This window comes from Lepidochelys olivacea (genome assembly GCF_965140295.1).
Source record: "Lepidochelys olivacea isolate rLepOli2 genome assembly, chromosome: 11".
Classification (NCBI taxonomy): domain Eukaryota; kingdom Metazoa; phylum Chordata; order Testudines; family Cheloniidae; genus Lepidochelys; species Lepidochelys olivacea.
The window spans coordinates 59081420-59102487 of record NC_140421.1 but is presented as its reverse complement, the minus strand read 5'-3'; the positions used below and the strand labels follow the sequence as shown (position 1 = coordinate 59102487).

At 45.6% G+C, this 21068-nt stretch overlaps 2 protein-coding genes across 4 annotated transcripts in view; both read right to left on the bottom strand.

Moving 5' to 3' along the window:
- Positions 1-21068, bottom strand: part of SPATS2L (spermatogenesis associated serine rich 2 like) — a 145821-nt gene that overhangs the window by 69714 nt on the left and 55039 nt on the right. The gene's annotated exons all lie outside the window — the stretch shown is intronic.
- LOC311528648 (uncharacterized protein) lies at positions 7397-18048 on the bottom strand. Of its 2 annotated transcripts, XM_084643919.1 has the most exons (3): positions 18012-18048; positions 8607-9006; positions 7397-7959 (listed from the first exon to the last, which is right to left on the bottom strand). In XM_084643919.1, the coding sequence occupies exons 2-3, from the start codon at positions 8821-8823 to the stop codon at positions 7556-7558; spliced, it is 621 nt and encodes a 206-aa protein (XP_084500045.1). In that variant the 5' UTR covers positions 8824-9006; positions 18012-18048; the 3' UTR covers positions 7397-7555. The 2 variants fall into 2 exon arrangements, with proteins under 2 accessions (XP_084500045.1, XP_084500044.1); XM_084643918.1 differs by lacking the exon at positions 18012-18048 and having other exon boundaries at positions 8607-9224.

The following is a 21068-nucleotide window of genomic DNA, read 5'->3' as shown; positions in this document are numbered from 1 at the left end:
GCAAGCATGGAGCCCGCTCAGGTAACCGTCACCCTATGTCTCCTGGGTGCTGGCAGACGCGGTACGGCATTGCTACACAGTAGCAGCAACCCCTTGCCTTGTGGCAGCAGACGGTACAGTACGACTGGTAGCCGTCATCGTCATGTCTGAGGTGCTCCTGGTCGCCTCTGTGAGGTCGATCAGGAGCACCTGGGCAGACATGGGCGCAGGGACTAAATTTGGAGTGACTTGACCAGGTCATTCTCTTTAGTCCTGCAGTCAGTCCTATTGAACCGTCTTATGGTGAGCGGGCAGGCGATACGGACTGCTAGCAGTCGTACTGTACCATCTTCTGCCGAGCAGCCATGAGATGTGGATGGCATGCAGTCCTTTTGCACCGTCTGCTGCCAGCCAAAGATGTAAAAGATAGATGGAGTGGATCAAAACAAGAAATAGACCAGATTTGTTTTGTACTCATTTGCTTCCCCCCCTCCCCTGTCTAGGGGACTCATTCTTCTAGATCACACTGCAGTCACTTACAGAGAAGGTGCAGCGAGGTAAATCTAGCCATGTATCAATCAGAGGCCAGGCTAACCTTCTTGTTCCAATAAGGACAATAACTTAGGTGCACCATTTCTTATTGGAACCCTCCGTGAAGTCCTGCCTGAAATACTCCTTGATGTAAAGCCACCCCCTTTGTTGATTTTAGTTCCCTGAAGCCAACCCTGTAAGCGCCCCTCCCAGCGTCAGAGCAATGGCAAACAATCGGGCATCTGAGAATGCTGTCCAGAGCACTCACAATGGAGCACTCTGATGGGGCTAAAACATTGTCGCGGGTGGTTCTGGGTACGTGTCGTCAGGCCCCCATTCTCTCCCTCCCTCCGTGAAAGCAAGGGCAGACAATCATTTCGCGCCTTTTTTCATGAGTTACCTGTGCAGACGCCATACCACGGCAAGCATGGAGCCAGCTCAGGTAACTGTCACCCTATGTCTCCTGGGTGCTGGCAGACGCGGTACGGCTTTGCTGCACAGTAGCAGCGACCCATTGCCTTCTGGCAGCAGACGGTGCAATACGATTGGTAGTCGTCCTCGTCGTGTCCGAGGTGTTCCTGGCCACGTCGGCTGGGAGCGCCTGGGCAGACATGGGTGCAGGGACTAAATTTGGAGTGACTTGACCAGGTCATTCTCTTTAGTCCTGCAGTCCTATTGAACCGTCTTATGGTGAGCGGGCAGGCGATACGGACTGCTAGCAGTCGTACTGTACCATCTTCTGCCAGGCAGGCAAGAGATGAGGATTGCTAGCAGTCGTATTGTACCATCTTATGCCAGGCAGGCAAGAGATGAAGATGGCTAGCAGTCGTACTGTACCATCTTCTGCCGAGCAGCCATGAGATGTGGATGGCATGCAGTCCTTCTGCACCGTCTGCTGCCAGCCAAAGATGTAAAAGATAGATGGAGTGGGTCAGAACAAGAAATAGACCAGATTTGTTTTGTACTCATTTGCCTCCTCCCCGTCTAGATCACACTGCAGTCACTCACAGAGAAGGTGCAGCGAGGTAAATCTAGCCATGTATTAATCAGAGGCCAGGCTAACCTTCTTGTTCCAATAAGGACAATAACTTAGGTGCACCATTTCTTATTGGAACCCTCCGTGCAGTCCTGCCTGAAATACTCCTTGATGTACAGGCACACCCTTTGTTGATTTTAGCTCCCTGAAGCCAACCCTGTAAGCCGTGTCGTCAGTCGCCCCTCCCTCCATCAGAGCAACGGCAGACAATCGTTCCGCGCCTTTTTTCTGTGCGGACGCCATACCAAGGCAAGCATGGAGGCCGCTCAGCTCACTTTGGCAATTAGGAGCACATTAACCACCACACGCATTATCCAGCAGTATATGCAGCACCAGAACATGGCAACGCAATACCGGGCGAGGAGGCGACGTCAGCGCGGTCCCGTGAGTGATCAGGACATGGACACAGATTTCTCTGAAAGCATGGGCCCTAACAATGCATGCATCATGGTGCTAATGGGGCAGGTTCATGCTGTGGAACGCCGATTCTGGGCTCGGGAAACAAGCACAGACTGGTGGGACTGCATAGTGTTGCAGGTCTGGGACGATTCCCAGTGGCTGCGAAACTTTCGCATGCGTAGGGGCACTTTCATGGAACTTTGTGACTTGCTTTCCCCTGCCCTGAAGCGCATGAATACCAAGATGAGAGCAGCCCTCACAGTTGAGAAGCGAGTGGCGATAGCCCTGTGGAAGCTTGCAACGCCAGACAGCTACCGGTCAGTTGGGAATCAATTTGGAGTGGGCAAATCTACTGTGGGGGCTGCTGTGATGCAAGTAGCTCACGCAATCAAAGATCTGCTGATATCAAGGGTAGTGACCCTGGGAAATGTGCAGGTCATAGTGGATGGCTTTGCTGCAATGGGATTCCCTAACTGTGGTGGGGCTATAGACGGAACCCATATCCCTATCTTGGCACCGGAGCACCAAGCCACCGAGTACATAAACCGCAAGGGGTACTTTTCGATAGTGCTGCAAGCTCTGGTGGATCACAAGGGACGTTTCACCAACATCAACGTGGGATGGCCGGGAAAGGTGCATGATGCTCGCATCTTCAGGAACTCTGGTCTGTTTCAAAAGCTGCAGGAAGGGACTTTCTTCCCAGACCAGAAAATAACTGTTGGGGATGTTGAAATGCCTATATGTATCCTTGGGGACCCAGCCTACCCCTTAATGCCATGGCTCATGAAGCCGTACACAGGCAGCCTGGACAGTGGTCAGGAGCTGTTCAACTACAGGCTGAGCAAGTGCAGAATGGTGGTAGAATGTGCATTTGGACGTTTAAAGGCGCGCTGGCGCAGTTTACTGACTCGCTTAGACCTCAGCGAAACCAATATTCCCACTGTTATTACTGATTGCTGTGTGCTCCACAATATCTGTGAGAGTAAGGGGGAGACGTTTATGGCGGGGTGGGAGGCTGAGGCATATCGCCTAGCTGCTGGTTACGCACAGCCAGACACCAGGGCGGTTAGAAGAGCACAGGAGGGCGCGGTACGCATCAGAGAAGCTTTGAAAACCAGTTTCATGACTGGCCAGGCTACGCTGTGAAAGTTCTGTTTGTTTCTCCTTGATGAAACCTCCCGCCCCTTGGTTCACTCTACTTCCCTGTAAGCTAACCACCCTCCCATCCTCCCTTTAATCATTGCTTGCAGAGGCAATAAAGTCATTGCTGCTTCACAGTCATGCATTCGTTATTCATTCATCACACAAATAGGGAGATGACTACCAAGGTATCCCAGGAGGGGTGGTGGAGGAGGGAAGGAAAATGCCACACAGCACATTAAGCACAGCACTTTAAAAGTTTACAACTTTAAAATTTATTGAATGACAGCCTTCTTTTTTTTGGGCAATCCTCTGTGGTGGAGTGGCTGGTTGGCCGGAGGCCCCCCCACCGCGTTCTTGGGCGTCTGGGTGTGGATGCTATGGAACTTGGGGAGGAGGGCGGTTGGTTACAGAGGGGCAGCAGTGGCAGTCTGTGCTCCAGCTGCCTTTGCTGCAGCTCAACCATACACTGGAGCATACTGGTTTGGTCCTGCAGCAGCCTCAGCATTGAATCCTGCCTCCTCTCATCACGCTGCCGCCACATTTGAGCTTCAGTCCTGTCTTCAGCCCGCCACTTACTCTCTTCAGCCCTCCACCTCTCCTCCCGGTCATTTTGTGCTTTCCTGCACTCTGACATTATTTGCCTCCACGCATTCGTCTGTGCTCTGTCAGTGTGGGAGGACAGCATGAGCTCGGAGAACATTTCATCGCGAGTGCGTTTTTTTTTCTTTCTAAGCTTCACTAGCCTCTGGGAAGGAGAAGATCCTGTGATCATTGAAACACATGCAGCTGGTGGAGAAAAAAAAAGGGACAGCGGTATTTAAAAAGAGACATTTTATAAAACAGTCGCTACACTCTTTCAGGGTAAACCTTGCTGTTAACATTACATACATAGCACATGTGCTTTCGTTACAAGGTCGCATTTTGCCTCCTCCCACCGCGTGACTACCCCCTCAACCTTCCCCCCTCCCTGTGGCTAACAGCGGGGAACATTTCTGTTTAGCCACAGGCAAACAGCCCAGCAGGAATGGGCTCCTCTGAGTGTCCCCTGAAGAAAAGCACTCTATTTCAACCAGGTGACCATGAATTATATCTCACTCTCCTGAGGATAACACAGAGAGATAAAGAACGGATTTTGGTTGAATGCCAGCAAACATACACTGCAATGCTTTGTTCTACAGTGATTCCCGAGTACGTGTTACTGGCCTGGAGTGGTAAAGTGTCCTACCATGAAGGACGAAATAAGGCTGCCCTCCCCAGAAACCTTTTGCAAAGGCTTTAGGACTACATCTAGGAGAACCGCAAATGCCAGGGCAAAGTAATCCTTTCACATGCTTGCTTTTAAACCATGTATAGCATTTTAAAAGGTACACTCACCAGAGGTCCCTTCTCCGCCTGCTGGGTCCAGGAGGCAGCCTTGGGTGGGTTCGGGGGGGTACTGGCTCCAGGTCTAGGGTGAGAAACAGTTCCTGGCTGTCGGGAAAACCGGTTTCTCCGCTTGCTTGCTGTGAGCTATCTACAACCTCCTCATCATCTTCTTCGTCCCCAAAACCTACTTCCGTATTGCCTCCATCTCCATTGAAGGAGTCAAACAACACGGCTGGGGTAGTGGTGGCTGAACCCCCTAAAATTGCATGCAGCTCATCATAGAAGCGGCATGTTTGGGACTCTGACCCAGAGCGGCTGTTCACCTCTCTGGTTTTCTGGTAGGCTTGCCTCAGCTCCTTCAGTTTCACGCGGCACTGCTTCGGGTCCCTGTTATGGCCTCTGTCCTTCATGCCCTGGGAGATTTTCACAAAGGTTTTGGCATTTCGAAAACTGGAACAGAGTTCTGATAGCACGGATTCCTCTCCCCAAACAGCGATCAGATCCCGTACCTCCCGTTCGGTCCATGCTGGAGCTCTTTTGCGATTCTGGGACTCCATCATGGTCACCTGTGCTGATGAGCTCTGCATGGTCACCTGCAGCTTGCCACGCTGGCCAAACAGGAAATGAGATTCAAAAGTTTGCGGTTCTTTTCCTGTCTACCTGGCCAGTGCATCTGAGTTGAGAGTGCTGTCCAGAGCGGTCAGAATGGAGCACTCTGGGATAGCTCCCGGAGGCCAATACCATCGAATTGTGTCCACAGTACCCCAAATTCGAGCCAGCAATGTCGATTTAAGCGCTAATCCACTTGTCAGGGGTGGAGTAAGGAAATCGATTTTAAGAGCCCTTTAAGTCGAAATAAAGGGCTTCATTGTGTGGACGGGTGCAGGATTAAATCGATTTAACGCTGCTAAATTCGACCTACAGGCCTAGTGTAGACCAGGGCTGAGAGGCAGTAGCTAGGTCGACAGAAGAATTCTTTCATCCACTTAGCACAGTCTATACCAGGAGTTAGGTCAGTTTAACTAACTTGAGACGCAGCTATGCTGATGTAAGTTTTCAGTGTAGACCAGTCCTAATGGTCTAATCCTGCTTCCACTGCAGTCATTTGCCTCTGATTTCAGTAGGGGACAGAACTGGACTTTACATTTCAAAACAAGTCCTACAAAATACATATATACATACAAATAAGTGTTTTGGTAGAGGAGAATTTAATTATAACAAGGGCTTGGCCATAGGGAATAAGAGCTTGATCACTCACAAAATCCCTATTCCAGACTGTATTATACATTTATAAGAAAACAAATGGGAAGGAAGCATTTTCCATTTTCCAGTCTTTCAAGCAGTAACATTCCCTTCCCCCTACCTCCCTTTCTTCCTGTTCCAGCCCTTTGTTTGTTTTCCAGATTTCCCATAATTTTACTAAGGGCATGGCTACACTTGCAGATGTAGAGCGCTGTGAGTTAAACCCGCCTTCGGAGAGCGCAGTAGGGAAAGCGCTGCAGTCTGTCCACACTGACAGCTGCAAGTGCACTGGTGGGGCCACATTTGCGGCACTTGCAGCAGCATTGGGAGTGGTGCATTATGGACAGCTATCCCACACAGCTCCTCTTCCCTTCCTGGCGCTGTGGCTTGTGGGAAGGGGGCGGGGAGTGTGGGGCATTCTGGGTCCTGTCCCAATGCCCCGTGATGCATCGGTTCACATCCCAGTATTCCCTGTGCTTCTGTCCACATTTGGCGCCATCTTTCAACGGTTTTTGTACTGTGTGCTCTTGTCTTCCTTTTCGGTCTGCGGGAATGGAGCCCGAACTGCTGAGGAGTATGCTGACGAGTCTTGCCAGCATGTCACGTTTGGCAGTTGAGTTATTCCTTAAGATCCAAAGTGACAGTGAAGACTCCGATGATGATATTGACTCGAGTAACGCAAAATGACATGAGTTTGCTTGTGGCATTCACGAACATGTTCACCACTGTGGAACGCCGCTTTTGGGCTCGGGAAACAAGCACTGAGTGGTGGGATCACATCATCATGCAAGTCTGGGATGACGAGCAGTGGCTGCAGAATTTTCAGATGAGAAAAGCCACTTTCATAGGACTGTGTGAGGAGCTCGCCCCCACCCTGCAGCGCAAGGACACGAGATTGAGAGCTGCTCTGACAGCGGAGAAGCAGGTGGCTATTGCAATCTGGAAGCTGGCAACTCCAGACAGCTACTGATCAGTCGCTAACCAGTTTGGAGTGGGGAAGTCGACCGTTGGAATCGTGTTGATGCAAGTTTGCAGGGCCATTAATCACATCCTGCTCAGAAGAACTGTGACTCCGGGTAACATGCATGACATTGTGGCTGGTTTTGCACAAATGGGTTTCCCTAACTGCGGAGGGGCAATAGATGGGACACATATTCCAATTCTGGCACCAGCCCACCTAGCCTCCGAGCACGTTAATCGGAAGGGGTATTTCTCTATGGCTCTCCAGGCGCTTGTGGATCACTGTGGGCGTTTCACTGACATTAACGCAGGCTGGCCCAGAAAGGTGCATGATGCACGCATCTTTCGTAACACAGTCCTGTTCAGGAAGCTGCACCCGCCATAACATTTGTGAAGGGAAGGGTGAAAGATTCACTCAGGCATGGAACTTGGAGGTTCAACACTTGGAGGCTGAATTTGAACAGCCAGAGAGCTGGGCTATTAGAGGGGCCCAGCACAGGGCTGCAAGGATTAGAGATGCCTTGAGGGAGCAATTTGAGGCTGAAAGCCAACAGTAACGTCTGGTGTGGTGCCCTGCACGGGAGTGAAGTGCAATAGGAATCTGTGTTTGCTACGTATGATACACTGACGAGCGGTGCCTATTGCTTTCCTGGGCTAAGGTTTCTTTTACGTTATGCAATAATAAAGAATGTTTTCAAAGCCAAAAAATCAATTTATTGAAAAGAAACACAAAGGGCAAGGAGGTGGGGTGGGGTGGGGAATGGTACAATCACAGATTTGCATATGTCCTGTCTGGAGTGCTGTGCAATGCCTGCTGCCCTTCAGGATGGCTATACTGCATGGTGATGGGGGTTGAGCGCAGTGGGTAAGGCTCATAGTTTTCAGGACTGGGTGGTGAAGCTACAGGTGTTGGAGGCAATGGGTGGCGGTAAGAACCCGGATGTTGGGGAAAGTGGCTTGGCGGTGACATGATGGCACAAGGGAAAGAGTTTTGGGACAAGGGCTGCACGGGGTGGGGCGGGCGTGGTAGTGCTCTGCCTGCATGGCTACGAGCGCCTGGATCGAGTCCGCTTGGCGCTCCATGATGCTTGTCAGCCGCTCCGTGCTGTGGTGCCGGCGATCCGCATTCTGCTCGCGGACCGTCCTTTCACTCCCCCGCCACTCCTGCACCTTTTTATTTTCATTACTTGAATGCTGCATGACTTCATGCAACATGTCCTCTTTGCTTCTACGTGGCCTCTTCCTGATTCTTTGCAGCCTCTCAACCATTGATAACATGGACGGCTGAGATCTCAAGATTGCATCTGTGAAGGCAAAATGCAACACTTAACAGAGGCAGCATTGTTCACACCAGACAGATCAATGATTCCCCCATACTCAAGGGCAAGCACAGTGTACACAAGAGCATAATTTGCCCATCCCACAGCAAGTGCACATAACCCATTGGAGCCCCAAAATGGTGAGTGAGCACAGGGTCAAGCGTGACTGATTGTTTCACAGCTGTACTGTCCTCTGGGTTTCTGTGCCTTGGGGAGAGAAAACAGCGGCAGGGGGCCCCCATACTGAACACTGTCCCCACATTTTCCAAAGGAGTTTGTCCTGAAAGATATCTCGCTGCTGAAGGTGACCTGGGAAGCAAGGGAGGGTCTTCTACTGCAATGCGGCTTCCGCCCTGGCCCATATGCAGCTTCCCCCACCCCTCACGGCACAGTGGCGCGGACAAATTATCCTGACTGGAACAAGGACCACAGTGGCTCTCCTGAAAAACCTGCGCAAGCGCATTGCCCAGCTTCTGCATGAGACCTTTGAAGAGATCACTGAGGCCAAATACCGTGATGTGAGAGAGCACATCAATGCCCTGTTCTGCATCTAGGCATGCATGCAGCCCTAACCCTCCTCACCCCAAGAGCCCGCACCGAATAACTTCCTTCCCAAAATAGAAGCCGCTTACCGGGAACCTCCTCTGGTGTTTGTCCTTCCCCAAGCACTGGCCGCTGCGACTGGCTACCTTCCTCCTGGCTTGAGAACAGCTCCTGGCTGCATGCATCTAGGGATTCCGGGGTGTCTTCCTCTGCCAGAGCACCCTTGCTCCCACTTTGCGGCTCCTCCTCCTCCTCCTCCTGCCTTGTTGTACTGGCCTCTGAGGTGTCCACGGTGGTCCTCAGCATGGAGGTGGGGGTCGCCCCCACATATCACATCCAGCTCTTTGTAGAAACAGCAGGTTGCGGGGGCAGCACCGGAGCGGCTGTTTGCCTCTCGGGCTTTGCAGTAGGCATTCCGCAGCTCCTTCACTTTAACCCTGCACTACAGTGCGTCCTGGTCATGGCCCCTTTCCATCATGCCCTTGATATCTGCCCAAAGAGATCGTAATTCCTGTGGCTGGAGCGCAGCTGGGACTGGACAGCTTCCTCCCCCCAAACACTGATGAGGTCCAGCACCTCGCCATTGCTCCATACTAGGCGTCGCCTGGTGCATGGTGGCATGGTCACCTGGAAAGATTCGCTGAGAGCACTTCATGCCTGGCTGAGCAAACAGGTAGGGGATTTTCAAAATTCCCAGAGAATTTAAAGGGCGGGTCTGATGGTTGGTCATAGATATTTAGGTCAGAAGGGACCATTATGATCATCTAGTCTGACCTCCTGCACAACGCAGGCCACAGAATTTCACCCACCACTCCTGCAAAAAACCTCTTACCTACATCTGTGCTATTGAAGTCCTCAAATCGTAGTTTAAAGACTTCAAGGAGCAGAGAATCCTCCAGCAAGTGACCCGTGCCCCATGCTACAGAGGAAGGCGAAAAACCTCCAGGGCCTCTTCCAATCTGCCCTGGAGGAAAATTCCTTCCCGACCCCAAATATGGCGATCAGCTAAACCCTGAGCATATGGGCAAGATTCATCAGCCAGATACTACAGAAAATTCTTTCCTGGGTAACTCAGATCCCACACCATCTAATATCCAATCACAGGCCATTGGGCCTATTTACCATGAATATTTAATTACCAAAACCATATTATCCCATCATACCATCTCCTCCATAAACTTATCGAGTTTAATCTTAAAGCCAGATAGATCTTTTGCCCCCACTGCTTCCCTTGGAAGGCTATTCCAAAACTTCACTCCTCTGATGGTTAGAAACCTTCGTCTAATTTCTAGTCTAAATTTCCTGGTGGCTAGTTCATATCCATTTGTTCTTGTGTCCACATTGGTACTGAGCTTAAATAATTCCTCTCCCTCTCCGGTATTTATCCCTCTGATATATTTATAGAGAGCAATCATATCTCCCCTCAACCTTCTTTTAGTTAGGCTAAACAAGCCAAGCTCCTTGAGTCTCCTTTCATAAGACAAGTTTTCCATTCCTCGGATCATCCTAGTAGCCCTTCTCTGTACCTGTTCCAGTTTGAATTCATCCTTCTTAAACATGGGAGACCAGAACTGCACACAGTATTCCAGGTGAGGTCTCACCAGTGCCTTGTATAACGGTACTAAAACCTCCTTATCTCTACTGAAAATACCTCACTTGATGCATCCCAAGACCGCATTAGCTTTTTTCACGGCCATGTCACATTGGCGGCTCATAGTCATCCTATGATGAACCAATACTCCAAGGTCCTTTTCCTCCTCTGTTACTTCTAATTGATGAGTCCCTAGCTTATAACTAAAATTCTTGTTATTAATCCCTAAATGCATGACCTTACACTTCTCACTATTCAATTTCATCCTATTACTACTACTCCAGTTTACGAGGTCATCCAGATCCTCCTGTAGGATATCCCTGTCCTTCTCTAAATTGGCAATACCTCCCAGCTTTGTATCATCCGCAAACTTTATTAGCACACTCCCACTTTTTGTGCCGAGGTCAGTAATAAAAAGATTAAATAAGATTGGTCCCAAAACCGATCCTTGAGGAACTCCACTGGTAACCTCCCTCCAGCCTGACAGTTCACCTTTCAGTAGGACCCATTGTAGTCTCCCCTTTAACCAATTCCTTATCCACCTTTCAATTTTCCTATTTATCCCCATCTTATCCAATTTAACTAATAATTCCCCATGTGGCACGGTATCAAATGCCTTACTGAAATCTAGGTAAATTAGATCCACTGCGTTTCCTTTGTCTAAAAAGTCTGTTACTTTCTCAAAGAAGGAGATCAGGTTGGTTTGGCACGATCTACCTTTTGTAAAACCATGTTGTATTTTGTCCCATTTACTATTGACTTCAATGTCCTTAACTATCTTCTCCTTCAAAATTTTTTCCAAGACCTTGCATACTACAGATGTCAAACTAACAGGCCTGTAATTACCCGGATCACTTTTTTTCCCTTTCTTAAAAATAGGAACTATGTTAGCAATTCTCCAATCATACGGTACAACCCCTGAGTTTACAGATTCATTAAAAATTCTTGCTAATGGGCTTGCAATTTCATGTGCTAATTCCGTTAATATTCTTGGATGAAGATTATCTGGGCCCCCCGATTTAGTCCCATTAAGCTGTTTGAGTTTCGCTTCTACCTCAAATATGGTAATGTCTTATTCCATATCCTCATTCCCATTTGTCATGCTACCATTATCCCTAAGATCCTCCTTAGTCTTATTAAAGACTGAGGAAAAGTATTTGTTTAGATATTGGGCCATGCCTAGATTATCCTTGACCTCCACTCCATCCTCAGTGTTTAGCGGTCCCACTTCTTCTTTCTTTGTTTTCTTCTTATTTATATGGTTATAGAACCTTTTACTATTGTTTTTAATTCCCTTTGCAAGGTCCAACTCTACTTGACTTTTAGCCTGTCTCACTTTATCCCTACATGTTCTGACCTCAATAAGGTAGCTTTCCTTGCTGATCCCTCCCTTTTTCCACTCCCTGTATGCTTTCTGCCTTTTCTTAATCACCTCTCTGAGATGCTTGCTCATCCAGCTTGGTCTACAACTCCTGCCTATGAATTTTTTCCCCTTTCTTGGGATGCAGGCTTCCGATAGCTTCTGCAGCTTTGATTTAAAATAATCTCAGGCCTCCTCTACTTTTAGATCCATAAATTCTTCAGTCCAATCCACTTCCCTAACTAATTTCCTTAATTTTTGAAAGTCAGCCCTTTTGAAATCAAAAACCCTAGTTGCAGATTTATTTTTGTTAATCCTTCCTTTCAGTTTGAACTGAATTAGCTCATGATCACTTGAGCCAAGATTATTCCCTACAACCATTTCTTCTATGAGGTCCTCACTACTCAACAAAACCAAATCTAAAATGGCATCCCCTCTAGTCAGTTCAGCAACTACTTGATGAAGGAATCCATCAGCTATCGCATCTAGGAAAATCTGAGCCCTATTATTATTACCAGCACTCGTCCTCCAGTCTATATCTGGGAAGTTAAAGTCTCCCATGATCACACAGTTTCCATTAGTATTTACTTTATTAAAAACATTAAAAAGGGCTCTATCCATATCCAAATTAGATCCCGGCGGTCTATAACACATCCCAAGCACTACCCCAGGGGAGACTCTAACAGTTTTCTTCCCCAATGTAATTTTTGCCCAGACGGACTCAGTCTTATCCATTTCATCGCTTCTTATTTCTTTACATTCTACCTCATCATTGATATACAATGCTGCTCCAACTACCTGAAAGGGGGTTCCAAAGAGGATGGCTCTAGACTGTTCTCAATGGTAGCAGATGACAGAACGAGGAGTAATGGTCTCAAGTTGCAGTGGGGGAGGTTTAGATTGGATATTAGGAAAAACTTTTTCACTAAGAGGGTGGTGAAACACTGGAATGCGTTACCTAGGGAGGTGGTAGAATCTCCTTCCTTAGAGGTTTTTAAGGTCAGGCTTGACAAAGCCCTGGCTGGGATGATTTAACTGGGAATTGGTCCTGCTTTGAGCAGGGGGTTGGACTAGATGACCTTCTGGGGTCCCTTCCAACCCTGATATTCTATGATTCTATGATTCCACCACCTTTACCTTTATTTCGGTCTTTCCTAACAAGCACATACCCTTCAATACCTGTAGTCCAGTCATGACTACTATTCCACCCTGTTTCTGTTATCCTTATTATATCTGGTTTCACTTCCTGCACCAGTAGCTCTAGTTCCTCCATTTTGTTACCTAGGCTCCTCACATTGGTGTACAAACATCTTAATTTTTGCTGTTTGGCCTCACTCACATTCTGTACCCTATTAGGCACGGTCATTCTACAGCCAGTATAACCTATTAGACTGGTATCTACACTGCCCTTCCTCCTACCCACGGCTGTATCCTCTCTTACTTCGTTTTCACCTGGTCACCTGAGGGCAGGGCAGTAGAGTTCAAAGTGATGACCAGAGTAGCAATAACAGGCATTGTGGGATATTTCTGGAGGCCGATCAGAGCGCACTAACAGACCAGGGCATCCACACTGGTGCCTCGGCACTCCAGCGCGGGCGCACCGAACATTATTCCACTCGCCAAGGTGGAGGACCAGCAGTGCTGTAGCTGCTGAGACAGAGAGCTCTATGTGCCTTGCCAGTGTGGATGGGGAGTGAGCTAAGGTGCCCAGGACTCCTTTATTGAGCTGTACCTCGCAAGTGTAGCCAAGCCCTAAATCACTCTCACCACTGTGAAATGCAAACAATCATCTATAAACTCCTGCTCTGAAGCACACTTCACTGGAGCGTGAACTCCAGAAACTAAGTGCCTCCACTATAATATTGGCTGATTGTTGCGGCGTTTTGTGTGCATCTGTGTCCTAATTAAAAGGATGAGATTTATGGAAACATGTTTTCAAAGATAGCATGGATTTGGGTATATATGGTATATATGCTGAGAGAAGGAAGGTAATAGGAAGAAAAGCGAATTAACTCTTGAGTTGCTCATCTAACAAAGAGGGAATGCTGGGTTAGAGATTAGGGATTAGTGTTAGAAATTGTCTGGAAACAGTCCCAGAGTCCCAGGGCAAAAACAGTTAACGCTTTCCAATCCTAATTATAACAACATGGCTCAAAATGAGGACACAAGCGAATTGGCTCCTACTTGCCCCCGCCCCCTAGCATCACAAGCAACGCCATCATACAATTCCACTCATAAGTTTGTCCAGCTCTTTCGTAAGACTAATTACGTTTTTGTCCCTACAACTCCTTTTGGGAAGACTTGTAGCGAGGAGGCATGGCCTCCCTCAGAGAGTGACAGGGAGGGACCACAACATGCCCTCTGGTGAGCTGAAACAGGAGAGCCAAGTCTGCCCCGTCGGAAGCAGAAGGGTGGGACAGGACGGGTAAGTATAAAAGGTGAGCCCTGCAGCTCAGTTTGGCTGGAACCACCACAGGAGACAGACACATCCTGCCGGCTGCTGGAGCCTGCAGAGGAGCTGGTGGGGTTGCCTCCTGAGTACCGGCCAGAGCTCCCAAGACCACTGGCTGACCAAGACGCTGAGGTGTTGCCAGGGCTGCTGCCTGAGGACTGGATGGATCTCCCTGGGCTGCCGGTTGAGCAAGACGCCGAGGAGCTGCTGGGGCTGCTGCCTGCGGACTGGCCAGACCTCCCTAAGATGACAGACACAGGTACACCCCAGGGGGAGAGTAGGAAGCAGCCCAGGGAACCAGGCAACAGTCTGGTTGGGGCTGGGCTGACAGAAGGTTGCGGGCAGATCCTCCACTATTAGGGCCCTGGGCTGGGACACAGTGGAGTTTGGCGGGCCCGTGTTCCCCCTGCCATCCCATTTTGTACTCCCCCTCCTTAGGCCAGAAGGCCTGTGTTCCTCAGGCACCCTTACCTGAGCCCCATCGACTGTGCTTGGTGCTCACCCTTACCTGAGCCTCTAGACTCCCTTGGTGCTCACCCTTACCTGGGGCTCATAGATTGCTTAGCCACTCTTCCCTGATTGCAGGCCAGAGTCTACTCATTGCTTTGCTGCCCTGCTCTGACTGGGACCTGGGGTTCATAGACCTGCTCTGCCCTGATTGCTGGCCAGAGCCTACTGACTACTTTGCTACTCCACTCTGGCTGAGGGCCTGGGGCTCAAGGATTACTTAATCGCTCTGTCCTGATTGCTGGTCTGAGCCTACTAACTGTTTGCTACCCTGCCCGAGGGCACGGGACTCATAGATTACCATACTGTTCTGCCCAGCTAGGGCACTAGGTGTAGCTAACTCCCCACTTTGAGCTCACCTTTACTGGTACATGACAGCGAGGAGGCGTGGCCTCCCTCAGAGACTGACAGGGAGGAACGGCCACGTATGCTACCGTTTCAACATACCATAATGCACAACATAACAAAATCCACTCTCTTCCCTCCACCGCAACTTATTTTGCATTAGAAATTCCCCTTCCACAATCCTCCACCAAACCCAGAGCCATAGCCCAGCTGCTGTTCTTGAGATTCTTCTCCAGCTACCAGGCCATTTTGAACACTCCATTGCCTATTGAAGACAGCTCAGATCAAGAGTCAGTTGTTTTAAAGTGATGATGGAGGGTTCAGAATGGCCTGTCTGCCAGAGTATCCTAAAGTCTACCGGTGGATGGAGAGGTCTGAAAGGCTTGGGAACAACTGGAGAAGGAAGAAGACAAATCTAGACAGGCTTTGGGCAACTCCATTTTGAATATTGAACAAATTAAAACAATTACAGCAAAATGCTGGGAAATAATTTTATTGCACTTCCACCATGTTTTCTTTCACTTTTTGCCATGAGCTATTTTCTGTATCCCATGCCCATGTTGGATGAAATACACAAAAACCTTTCCCCTTCAGTTGTGGGGAATTTAAAGACATATGATATCACTAAGACTTCCCAAGCAGCCAATCAAAGCATGCTTTGGACAACCCATGTCCAAAATTATTTTATAGCCAATAAAAATACCCAGTCCTGTTGCTTTTCAAAATTTCTTTTTTTAAACTCTAAATCATTTGCTTACCAATAACAAAGCACACAGTAGTTTTGATTTCACTTACATTTTTATGGAATATCATACAAATAATCAATACCTAAAGAGCCACTCTGGCTGGTGCAACAGCCCTGAGTAGAGTGTGTGCGTTTGATGATAATGAGCAATTCACTGTTCTCTACTTTGCCTACGAAGTTTGATAATTATTTATAAGTTTACTGGACAGAAAACTTCTCTTGTATCTTGTTTTAAACGTATATATGCTAAAGCTGATATATTCCTTTAAAAAAACCCCACTGTTTGAGGGAATTGTACCGACATATACTGCAGAGATCACACACCATGTGGAGTAAAACCAGGTGTTTTTATTGTGCTATTCAGGAGGTCAGATAGTCCCTTCTGGGCTAAAAAACTACAAATCCATGAAAAATCAAATGAAGGGAAACAAATTCTTTTGTCGTCTTAAATTTTGAGAATTAAGCATAAACAAAATCTTTTCAAAATGCAGCTTACTAAACTGTTGCTAGTACCATACCATTATGACTATGACCAAGGGTTGCCAATTTTGGTTGGATGTATTCCTGGGTTTTATCACATGACAATCTTTAGTTCCCGGAGACTCCAGAACAATCCTAGAAGGTTGGCAATCCTACTATGGCCATTAAAACTGCAACCTGTTGCCAAGCAAATGAATCAGAGTTCTTTTAAGGGCTGTCGATTAATCGCAGTTAACTCATGTGATTAACTCAAAAAAAATTAAATGCAATTTAAAAAATTGTGATTAATCGCAGTTTTAATTGCACTGTTAAACAATAGAATACCAACTGAAATTTATTAAATATCTTTGGATGTTTTTCCACATTTTCAAATACATTGATTTCAATTACAACACAGAATACAAAGTGTACAGTGCTCACTTTATATTATTTTTATTACAAATATTTGCACTGTAAAAATGATAAACAAAAGAAATAGTATTTCCAATTCACCTCATACAAGTACCGTAGTGCAATCTCTTGATTGTGAAAGTGCAACTTACAAATGTAGATTTTTTTTGGTTACATAACTGCACTCAAAACCAAAACAATGTCCAACTTTAGAGCCTACAAGTCCACTCAGTCCTACTTGTTCAGCCAATCGCTAAGACAAACAAGTTCGTTTACATTTACAGTAGATAATGTTGCCCGTTTCTTCTTTACAATGTCACCATAAAGTGAGAATAGGTGTTCACATGGGACTTTTGTAGCCGGCATTGCAAAGTATTTACATGCTAGATATGCTAAACATTCATATGTCCCTTCGTGCTTTGGCCACCTTTCCAGAGGACATGCTTCCACGCTGATGACTTTCATTAAAAAAATGTGTTATTTAAATTTGTGACTGAACTCCTCGGGGGAGAATTGTAGGTTTCCAGCTCTGTTTTACCCCCATTCTGCCATATATTTTGTGTTATAGTAGTCTCGGATGATGATTCAACTCAGCACATGTTGTTCGTTCTAAGAACACTTTCACTGCAGATTTGACAAAACGCAAAGAAGGTACCAATGTGAGATTTCTAGAGATAGCTACAGCACTCGACCCAAGGTTTAAGAATCTGAAGTGCCGTCCAAAATCTGAGAGGGATGAGATGTGGAGCATGCTTTCAGAAGTCTTAAAAGAGCAACACTCCAATGCGGAAACTACAGAACCCAAACCACCAAAAAAGAAAATCAACCTTCTGCTGGTGGCATCTGACTCAGATGATGAAAATGAACATGCGTCGGTCCGCTCTGCTTTGGATTGTTATTGGGTAGAACCCGTCTCAGCATGGATGCATGTCCTCTGGAATGGTAGGCTGACGCATGAAGGGACATATGAATCTTTAGCGCATCTGGCATATAAATACCTTGCGACGCCAGCTACAACAGTGCCATGCGAATGCCTGTTCTCACTTTCAGATGACATTGTGAACAAGAAGTGGGCAGCATTATCTCCTGCAAAATGTAACAAACTTGTTTATCTGAGCGATTGGCTGAACAAGAAATAGGACTGAGTACTTGTAGGGTCTATGTACAAAAAAATTACTGCATTCAAAATAAAACAATGTAAAACTTTAATTCTACATTTGTAAGTTCAACTTTCATGATAAAGAGATTGCACTACAGTACTTGTATTAAGTGAATTGAAAAATACTATTTCTTTTGTTTTTTACAGTGGAAATATTTGTAATAAAAAATATAAAGTGAGCACTGTACACTTTGTATCCTGTTATAATTGAAATCAACATATTTGAAAATGTAGAAAACACCCAAAACTATTTAAATAAATGGTATTCTATTATTGTTTAACAGTGTGATTAATCACATAATTAATCACAATTAATTTTTTTAATCGCTTGACAGTTTTAGTTCTTTTATTTATTTTCTCTTTAAACACCTCTTTTTGTTTATACTGCTTCAAAGATGTAAGCTAAACAATGTTTTTAAATTTAAAGGAATTAAATCAGCCGATTCAATTTGCTAAAATACATACCCAGTATTTGTTCTTTGTAGCAATGTCCTGATTCAATTTTAAACTAGTTAAGAAAACTTAATACAGCACCCAGCTAGTTCCCCCTTTGTCCCCTTTGCTGTGTGTTTCATGTATTACTATGACGATCAATGTCCACTGACAGATGTGATGTTGATTCAGCTATTTTGCAATTGCAAGTTACTTCAGAAAGGCATGGCAAGCCATATAAAACTAACATGCCCTGAAAAGAGGATTTAAAAAAACAAACAAATCATTAACTATTATGATACTGACTTTTACAAGTGGAATCATTCTTTTGCACTTTAGACTCTTCATTAATATGCATGGTACAGCTGACAAAATGAAGATACTAAAATTGAGTTTGAAGTATTTTTCATTCACTCTCTCCAGAGACAAATAGCTGAAATAACATGTATAAGAGACTTGTCCATCTAGTATTATTTGTTAAATAAGTGAAATATGAATGATATATTTTAAAGGGAAAATATACTATAAAATTCATGGAGTTTTAAAAAATATTCTTTATTCATGTTATTAATAGCAACTTACGATAGTAAAACTTCTTTCTGTAGCATGGGTTGATTTATTTAACTGAAAGATATTTTTGTATGTGCTGAATTTGTGATTGCAGACATTGAAAAATTGCTACAGTCCCAATTCTGTAAGAAAAGACAAGTAACTTTATGCTTGTGAATGGGCCTACTGAAATTAATGAGACTTCTTCCATATGTAAATTTACACACACACTTAGACACTGCAGGATCCTTGGGGTCCTTGTTTGTAATTTTTTCAAAGGACTAATAAAACTGAATTGGAAAAACAGATTAGTAGGGGCCTGATCCTTCAAACACTTGTACACATACTTAACTGTAAACATGGGAGTAATCCCCATTACTTGTACACTTAAAGTTAAGCACAAGTGTATTCTTTGCAGGATTGGGGCCTAAGGCTGTAAGAAGTTGAAAAAAATCTAATTTATGTTTCCATATTTGTGCCTTTCATTTATTTTTGCATTTCACTCAACTCAGACAATTGAGACAGACAGGTCGGTTTCACTTTACTTTAGTCAGTTTCATTTTCTGGATCTCAAGCCCTACTCCAGGGATGTTGTGAGTTTACAACTTTGCAAGACCATGTTTACATTAAAATAACCCCTTAATTTTTTTTTCAAGCAGTGTTTCCAACTCCAAGCATTCAAATATCATAAGTTGAGCCCCCAAAAATTATAACATGGGTTTAAAAATCATGAGGTTTTTTTAAAAATGGGAATCTTTTTATTTGCCTCTTGGGGTTGGGGCCTTTAGGATTCACATTTTCAAGCTTTTCTCCACAACCCAGAGAGCTAGTAACTTTCACTAAAAAAAAAAAAAAAAAAAAGAATAAGGCCAGATATAATCACATGACTTCAGTAGCTGGGGCAGTAATAAAGGAGCATGAGAACTGCACCACTGCATAAGCAAATTTTATTTATATTGGGCCAAAAATTGAGCTGTGCCAGGTGGCTGTGGAAAGGCCAAAAGTAATGAAAAAGAGGCAAGGTACAGGGTACAGAAGGAGCAAAAGACACACCCTTCAAACTTATTTTGGAAGATTTCACCTCCATGGATCTCTTTGCTGCAAATTCCACAGCTCACCACAGAAGGAGGAAATACAGTGTGCCAGACATCTGGACAAGACAATGCAGCACTGATCCACTTGGCCACAAACTTGCATATGCTCGAAGAACTGTACCATGTTTGCTGCTGCTCATTGCTTTCAGCTATAGCTGTGTGGCCTGCTAGCTATGCATGTGGCCAAGGTATCTGCAGGCTAGGGAGAAGATTCCATTTACCCCAACTCTCTCATAGTTCCTATAGGCAAAACTTTTGTACTTTGGCTTTTCTTGCAGGCTCAGCATTAGGTCCATAAGATTCTCTAAACCCTTTGCATGGGGGGGGGGAAAGGGGGGGGGAGGAGTCAGTCCTCTTGAAATAAAAGTTTCCACTGAATGCAAAGAGGATTTTGCCTGCATAGGGGCTGCAGGATCAGGTTTAAATTCCAAAGGCTAGATTCTGATACCCTATTATCAAAAAGCACCATACTATACAAGGATCTCAGTGATCCCAGGGCTGCTTCTTGTATAGTAAGGGCAGCAGAACTGGCCCTAAATTTGGGGGCTAAAACTAGGACTGACTCCTCCCCCCCTTCCCCCCCCATGCAAAGGGTTTAGAGAATCTTATGGACCTAATTCTGAGCCTGCAAGAAAAGCTAAAGTACAAAAGTTTTGCCTATAGGAACTATGAGAGTGTTGCTTTAATTACCAGTGACAGCACAAAAGAAACACAGTTGCAGCAAGACCTTTAGTAAAGATTTTTCTGCAGTAAAAAAGTATATTGTTTGAGTTAACACAAGCACTGAATATTAAATGCACTAAAAATACAGTATGAAAAGTGTGATGGAAAAGCTTTTCAGCCTGAACGTCAGTGTAAATACTTTGCCTTTTCACAGCATCTCTCACTTATATTTCTGATTCTGAAATGTCATTGCATATCTAGCCATACCTCTTCTAAGAAAGAAAGAAAAAAATCTCTTATTTAAACAGGTCATTACCTTCCAATATTGGTTTCAAAACATATTTCCTGAAATAGAAAAATGCTCTCAGTCACTCATTGTATCGTGCCCTTAAACATATGGAGTAAGATGGCAGGTGGCTATAGTATTTCTATACCTGTTGCACACTTTCAAATGAGACAGCAAATTCTAGCCTTGTAAAATGGAGCATTTTAATACAACAGTCACAGAATGAAAAGGGCAACTTCAGGAGACACTTCAGGAAATGCTCCAAAGCCTTCATATTTGATAAAGCTTTTCCAGCACTAACCAGAATGGCATGCCCTTCATTTCTTCCGTCCCCTATGAAACAAAAACAAACGACTTCACACCAACTAGAGTCTTCTGTAATCCCTAAATGGAGAAAAGTAAGAGCCTTTGTAACATCCGCTAGGGACTTTAATTACTGCCCATCTATTTCACATGGAAAGAGTTCAGATTCTGCGGCTATGGGCAGCAGGATAAAAC

Excerpts from the sequence above, each read along its gene's own strand:
- LOC311528648 (XM_084643919.1), bottom strand. The coding sequence starts at position 8,823 with ATGCTGAGGACCACCGTGGACACCTCAGAGGCCAGTACAACAAGGCAG. Across the intron at positions 7,960-8,606 it reads AACACCAGAGGAGGTTCCCG|ATGCAATCTTGAGATCTCAG; the intron begins GTAAGCGGCTTC and ends TTGCCTTCACAG.